This window comes from Euprymna scolopes, chromosome 8 (assembly GCF_053919585.1).
Source record: "Euprymna scolopes isolate OS-2025 chromosome 8, ASM5391958v1, whole genome shotgun sequence".
NCBI lineage: Eukaryota > Metazoa > Mollusca > Cephalopoda > Sepiida > Sepiolidae > Euprymna > Euprymna scolopes.
This window is the reverse complement of record NC_136489.1, coordinates 100,842,730-100,850,949: the sequence shown is the minus strand read 5'-3', so window position 1 is coordinate 100,850,949 and position 8,220 is coordinate 100,842,730. Positions and strand designations below refer to the sequence as shown.

At 36.0% G+C, this 8,220-nt stretch overlaps 1 protein-coding gene across 4 annotated transcripts in view; it reads right to left on the bottom strand.

Annotated features, from left to right (window-relative positions):
- Positions 1-8,220, bottom strand: part of LOC145283667 (uncharacterized) — a 508,165-nt gene that overhangs the window by 17,073 nt on the left and 482,872 nt on the right. For 2 of the 4 annotated variants that reach the window (XM_080132675.1, XM_080132676.1), the window contains exon 4: positions 2,345-3,208. The exons of the other annotated variants lie outside the window; for them this stretch is intronic. In XM_080132675.1, coding sequence (XP_079988801.1) covers positions 3,143-3,208 — 66 coding nt within the window. In that variant the 3' untranslated portion in view covers positions 2,345-3,142. Of the gene's footprint in view, positions 1-2,344; positions 3,209-8,220 lie in introns of those variants that run through there. 4 annotated transcript variants of the gene reach the window in all.

The following is an 8,220-nucleotide window of genomic DNA, read 5'->3' as shown; positions in this document are numbered from 1 at the left end:
TCAATTTAAGCTCTTAAAGTACTCCCATTATCGAAGTTTAATAAGTTGTTAAATAAATAAATAATATCTACTGACACACACGCAACCCCCCTCTCTCTCCCTCTCTGTTTATATATATATATATATATATATATATATATATATATATATATATATATATATATATATTTAGATAGATGCTGTTTATTAATAAATAAATAAGGTAAATTATTCACAAATATCGCAAACTAAAATAAATAAATGAATAAATAAATCGCCATCAATAAAAAATGCGATACATTCCAGCACTAGTACGCGTTAGCTAAGTTATAGAGCTTCACTCTTCAGACTCTCGCGTCCAGGTTTCGTTCGAATCGCGCTAGGTTCAGCCGCGCTGATAAGTTGTATAACGGTGAAACAGATGATAATAACATTATATATATATATATATATATATATATATATATATATATATATATATATATATATATATATATGAGTGTTTGTGTTTCTTGTTCTTTACACTCATCAGTATAAAGAGGATTATTTTACTATTTACAAGTATTTTTTATAGGGTTACTGTAAGCTTATTAGGTCAGTAGATAGGCATTCGGAAAATGTTCGATACGAAGTTGATTGTAAGTAGAGCTAATATATGCATGTGATTTGTTAGGATTACATCGACAGCTGGAGAGTTCGGAATGTACAACATTCCAAAAGCCGCTATTGGCGAGGACAGAACAATTTCTTTTGTCAACCAACATCCGCATTTTGGATCTCTGAATGGAATAAGCGAACCTAAAGTGGTCTTACAGATTTAACCCTCGACACTTGATGAACACATATATATGCTATTGTTTATATACAGCGTTGTCACAGGTTCCAGTTAGATCACCAACGTTGAGCAACGTTGAGCTTGGTCAGTACTAAAATGGGTGACTATTTTGGAATACCAAGTATGTGTTCTCTGCATATCTCGGCAATATTTCCATTCACCTTCGACGTCTCCTTGTTATTGTAATTCAATCAGCGCCGATTCAGGAGAGTTTTTTTTTTCTTCTCCATTTTTACCCAAACAAGGCACAGCCCACTTTGATGTAGGGGGATACTATCGGGGACATAAGTGTCAGGAATACTATGTAAGAAATTAGGCAGCAGGATGTCTGTATTCACATTACACTTGAACTTCCGCATGTCAGTACAGTTGGGGAAACAGGAATCTGGATGGGAGTTCCGGAGTCTAGCTGTTCTTGGGAAGAAACTATAAGAGTAGAAGGCTTTCTTACACCTAGAGAGCTCTACTGTGTAGGGGTGGGATTTTGCTGATTGTCGAGTGGTTAGAAATTATGCAATCCTTGCTTCACAATTACACGCTCAATCACTCTTACAGGAGGTATCCATTGTCTCTCAAGACTGAACGGAGGCCATTATATTTGTGTTGACGGCGTCAATTTTTGTCAGCGTAATCGTTCAGACGTTGACGCTTCTATCCTTCGGTAGAACATATCACCAACGTCTTTCTTAGTAGAAAAACGTGAATAAGAAAATATTAATTGCGGCAGAACAATATAAGAATGGATGATATAAAACACAACTAATAAAAGACAAAAAAAAAAAAGAAAAGAAAAAAAAGAAAAATAAACGATGCCGCCATTTTTTTTGTCTGATACATCTTTCTTTTGCCTTTCCAATGTTGATCGGCACCTAATCTGATGCCGACAATGACGACGCATGTTGAAAAGGTGTGAAGTATCGTCCATTTTCACCCACTCTACCCGCGCGCACTCCTTACATTTTTGGGTAAGATATGTGTGTATGCATGTGTATGGGGGTGGTGTGTGTATGCGCGTCGGTGTCTGCATGCCTGCCGTCTGGAGTCAGAATTGCGATGCAAGGAACGAGGTGAACACGCGGATGATTATGATGATGATGATGATGATGATGATGATGGAGGCAGATGTGGAGGAGGCGAATACGTGAAGGTGAAATCGGATACAACAAAAGGGATCGGTGGAAGTGATTGTTGGATGGGGGGGGGATATGTTGGGAAGAGAACCCAGACATCAGGTGAGGATACACTCGGATTGTCTTCATGGGATTTTCACACGTGTTCTTTTTCCTTTCATTCTTTTTTTTTTCGCTGTTTTCACGCAAAAACTTACCAATGTGGGAACCGATTCCAATTTGAAGACTGCCCTTTTTCTTCTTCTTCTTTCTTCTGTAACGTCCGTATTGTTAGTAGTAGTAGTATTTGTTGTATTAGTTGAAATAGTAGCATCAATGGTGACGATTTGTGTGTTTCTGAAGGCGGTTCGCCATGATGATAATATGATGACATTCCATTAAGAGCAATTCTTATATTAACCATATAGCATGTCAGATTAGAATTATTTTAGTCTGCAAGTCTTCTTTTTTTACACGTATTCTTTATTTAACTCTTCACAGCCTTGTTGTTGTTATTATTATTATTATTATTATTATTATTATTATTATTATTATTATTTACCTAGGCCATCATCAAAGTTTTCTCTTCGAGAACAACTTGTGATGTTCCTTGGAGTCTGAGTGACAACATATTATTAGTAGTATTTATTTATTTATTTATTTATTTTGTGTTGAATAATCACAGTTGCCAGTCTGGAACTTTTCAAAATTCTAAGGGAGGAACTGTTTTTTTATATTAATCTTTTGCAGCAATTATTTCCTACGTTAATTTTGAATTATTATTATTATTATTATTATTATTATTATTATTGTAGTAGTAGTAGTAGTTGTAATAGTAGTAGTAATGTACGCAACCAGTAAAATCACTGGTTACCTTAGTTTCCGGTCAAGTGAGATCAAGTTTAATTCTTAACAAAGACACCAGGACGTTGCCCAGTATCCTTGCAGAGTCAGTGCATTCTGCTATGGGAATGGTTTTGATTCTTCATCTTTTTCAGAGTGATGTAATTCATTCGTCTTCACAAATGGAGTTTTTTTTTTTATTATTTCCGTTCTCTCCTTCTTTGCCATCATCTTTTATGTTTTCTTTCTTTTTCTTTCTCTTTATTTTCTTTGTTTCTTTATCAGTCTTCTTCGTTCGTCTCCCCTTCTATTTCTTCCCTCTTGTTTTCTTCTCTCCCTCCTTCTTCTCCTCTTCCGACTTCCTTCTCAGTCTCCTTTATCTCCTTTCCTTGACTCCGGCTTCTGCTTCGTCTCTTCCTCTTCCTTTTCCTTTTTCTTGAAGCTGCAATAATCATGCATTTAATTAATTTACTTTTAACCACCCCCGCATCTTAAAAGAATCACACTTTTACACTTTCACACAGAAATTACTGCGATCGATCGATACAACCACCTTCCACTATTAAAAATATTTTTTTTGAAGACATTACTGCAACTTATTCTTGATATTTATCTCCTTCCCACGGCAGGATGATGTGACACAAAGGGTCGGAAGGTGGGGTTTGAAAAACTAGCGACCCAACAGAAGAGCACTCCGGCATTCAACAAATGCCTGGGCAGCCCCGTCGGCGTTCCTCGATTAGCAATAAACTAACCCTTTCCCAAAGGGAGAAGGCAAAGCCTGTGAGGGTTGACCTCCTAGAACTGCTTAAAGCTTGAGATATACGTAAGCCTACAGCAAACGATCCATCAACAATGGCCAGGATTTTGTTGGCTTTGATGCCGAGGGAAACCCTCCGCCTTCCCTCATCAACTCGTTCACATATTTGACCCTTTCATCACCATTGGGATTATATGCACCAGGCGGGCATTTTAAAAAATATTCATTGGCTCTTAGTCCCATTTATAATTCATCACAGCTTAAGAAATATTTATTTCGCTGGGCTGGGAATAGACAATAAATATCATAAAGTAAGAATGAAGACTCATGTAGGATTCGAACCTGTGCCTCAAGAGAGAGACCATCTAACGTGAGCATTGTCTTCGAACGTTCAACTAACAAGCCAAATTTTCAGAGAAACTCCAAATTATACAAAAACTCACCTCCCAAGCTCTGCAGTAAATCTTTGAATACGGTGAACACGTTATATGTTTTGATATTGGAAGTTATGAATGATGCAGGTAATATCACTAAATAATGGATTTATTTTGTCCGCGAATTATGTACGAGTTTCCTTTTTCACTTACAGCTATTTTTGTTTATTCTCAGTCCCGCAGATAAAATACATCTTTTGTTTGGTAATATTGCTTACGTAAACATTAGCATTAATTATAATCAGCATAATACACGAGATGCTGTCGGAAATAACTTCCTATATTAAACCATATAGTGCGTTAATCGTATTTCGCTCGCTTAATGGAGCAAAGTAATATGATTAGTAAAAACGTAAGCAACAAAATTACCTCAACATTTAAAAGGTGAGTTATTTGTACAATTTTGGCTTTCTCCAAACGTTCAGTTCGTTAGTGAAAACATCAGAACATTGGGTCTCTCGTTTTTTTTTACTTTGTATTATACGTTGTTTATTTCCAGTCCCGAAGACTAAATAATATTTATATTTGATTATACTACCAGTGTTAACATTATCATCAACAAAAGCGCATCATAATATATAGCATAGCTACTTACTCTTATCCTCGAGAAACCGTTGAGCCTTGATAAACATATTTTATCCAATTAATTTTACAAAAATCAGCTCATATTATAGTATAATTCAGTGGAGTTTATGCCATTTATTAAATACCACTGAGATTAACAGTTCTATTATAAATGGGACAAGATGTCTAAGGCCGAATATATCTAACAATTTTATATTTCCCTAGAGATTTTTTTCTGATAAATTATTAGTTATCTCCAAGATAGAATAGCTTTTCTCTGAATTCCCGAAAAAACATAATCTAGTAATGAAAGGGTCATTGATTAATGAAAGAACAACATGTGAGCAGACACACTCTGAATCTATGTCGAGCTAAAGCGAACGCAATTCTGTGTGATACAGGGTGCACGATTGTCTGTAAACTCTTCAGAGCTTGGTGGCTCCTTCTCGTCCTCACTGCGCCAATAAAATGTGGTTTTTACAGCTAAACCAACAAAATACCTTCCACCCACGCGAAGACAATCTTCGAGAGGAAGATTGAAAACACACACAAAGATCCCCGGTCTCAAATAGAGCGACACTCAGCGTTCTATTTCTCGACCCTAAATTGTTTCGCATTTACCTTCTGCCACCATCCTCGCCCCGACCATCCAGGTCCTTTGAGATATCTTTAACGCCCATCACTTTTATTTCATCCCATTCTCTCTCTTACTCTCTTTCTCTTTTTTCCCTATCCTACTCTCTCTCTCTCTCTCTCTCTCTTGATTTTATCTGTTATCTCTCTTTCTTCGTTCTCATTACTGACAACTAAGAGAGAATGTATGGTTGAAAATGGCTTATACAGGCAAACACCAATATACAACTGCATGAATCTGAATTATGATAATGATATAGGATATTTGTGTTGAGTTTAAGTATGTACATGAGAATCTTTATATATACCACCTATAGAATATATCGTCACAATTTGTTGATATCTTCCGATAGGATTCAACTTGTTATAAATGACTGTTTTTAAAGTATTTAGTTCTATCCCACTGACAGAACTGTGATACCAGGGTTGGAAAGTAGGATTGAGAAGTCAGCGCCCTTGAGGAAAGGTACTCTGACCTGCAAAAAAGTGCTTGGGCAGCTCTGTCAGCATTCCCCGGCTGGGAGAGTCGACCCCCTAGAACTGCAGAAAACCAGCATTACATCGCAATCAACAGGCACTAGGTCATTACAGGAATGGTCTAATCTGTGTTGATTTTAGGGGTCCGGGGATAAAAATCCCTGTTTTTAATCAACTTTTTAAGTAATACTAGGCCTATGTGTGTGTGGGAGGGGGGGGGGGGGTTGGAATAATTCCGTTGACACATCGGTTTTCGTTAGAAAGTAAGCGTCACTAAGCATGGACAGCACAAGACCATTTCGAAATACTAGGCGCTATATATGGAGGACAAGGAAACATCTCTGCAAAGAATGAAATGAAATAAAAATTAAAAGCAAATAAATAAATACAGCCCGGAATATTCTTTTAGCAAATATTTTAGTATAACCTGCTAATCCACATGACATCTTGCACAGTTGGACAGCTTGAATAGCTGTGGTTTATACAAGTCGGTGATACGTTCCCGACAATCAGTCCGACAGTGGCCATGCTTCTGTGAGACTGCGGTATGATTCTGTACAGTTTTGGGTGGGGGTCCACCTTTCAAGGCTTTACCATCTTTCTTTGAGAAGGGATTAGTTTAATGCTAACCATTTGGGACACCCTTATGGAGAATTGCCGAAATGGCTGTTAAGGTATTCTTTATAGGCCAGAATTTGCTTATATTTCGAAACCCCACCTGACCGTGGATTGGAGGCAAAAAAAAAAAAACACCCAAGAAATTCTACAGACACGAAATAATCTATTTGGCACTCATGCAGAATAAGGATCGCGTTATAATCGGCATATTCCGATCAAATTACGTACCGCCGGAAGTTGCTGAAACGCTTAGCCAATAAAATCGCAGTAGCTGACAATTAGGAAACGGTATATTTTGTTGATTTAATTTTATTTTTACGTCATGTTTTATTTATTAAATTTTTAGATGAAAATACCAAGAGTTAAAAAGACATTTATGTTAATAATGGCTTTCTAAAAAAAAAACAACAACATTATTATTTCAGCACGGTCCGTAAACTTTTTTTTATTGAAATTAACATGCGATAATTGCTTTCGATTATAATATTTTTTTTTTACATATTTTTTAACGATTTGCTAAAATTTAAACATTGACCATCATTTTCAGAAAGAAAAAAAATCCCTCCTAAAACACAGAATTTTTATTTGGCGGCTTCAGGTGGTTTACGTAACCTGCTCGAAATATACCGACGATAATGCGGTCCCTATTTTGGATAAGTACTATCTGTTTGATATCTGCAGCTTCTGGTAAATATCATTTGAATCATACGCATAATTAGATGAAAACGTTTTTAAATATCGAAAGTAATTATAGTCAAAACAAACAAACAACAAGAACCATAAGCAAAATATTTTACAATTTGAAGCTGAGAATATAAAACGTGTCTAGTAAAAAAACATCCGGATATGACGTCATTGACACAAAAGCGTCATTTTTTATTTACATTGTTTGTCTTCGGGCGATTCTCATCACGATTGCGATTTATTTTCCGATTACGTTTCAATAGATGCTGTTTCCGAGCTTCTTCAGCCATTTTTTTTTAGTGAACGATAGCCAGGTAGCCTTGCAAAAGTGAATAATGACTCAGCATGGCGAGTGTTCCAATTCGCCACAAGTCGGTTCCATAACACCGCTTACACTTATAGATGTTGGCATTCCTTATGCAGCACTTTCTGCAAGTACCTGCTTCTTGAGAGAATTCCAACGAAAGAATCAAGCCGGTGAAAATGTTTCATACTGATGTATAAGAATTTATTTATTGTTTGGTAAACCCTTGTACGGACGATGCCTGGGAAAATCGATTAACCACAGAAACTCACTTTTGAATTTTATATAAATAATTTTACTCAATTTTCTACTTAACTCTACAGATTAATTTTAGTGTTGCGATATTATTACATTCATAAATACTATTTAAGCGTTAGTACTCTTTCATAACTAAGAAAAGCAAGAATTTCTTTATTTTGTGAAGAGTGAGTCAAGTAATTGTGTCCACACACAAACACTAGATGGAAGGTATTTTTTAATATGAAAATATCGGAAGGTTATACTTGAGAAGATAACTTATCGTACCTATTGAAAGTCCATATTTATTTCTACGAATAATTATTATTATCAGTAGTATATATATTCTACGAAATAATTACTATTATCAGTAGTATACTTTTTCCAGTATTCAAATACGACAGTTGTTGCTTACGTATTTTTTCTACGGTGAACAATTGATGTCAATACAAGCATAATGTAGGACGATGTGATACCATGGCGAGAGTTAAGGAAGTGAGTGTTTAGCCACTTTTTCAGCAGCGAGCCTTTTAAGTAGACCTTTATTTAGGCTCGTTTCGATCTTATCTCTCTACTTAAAAAGACCGATGTTGAATTAAGTCCATTTAATGTCGAACTATATGGAATTACTGTTTTGTATTATCCTAGTCAGAGAAGTATAATATGAATAAATCTACAAACCGCAAAAACACGATTCGTGTCTTCTTGATAGGACTTTGTGTGAGTTCATGCACGCGCGAATT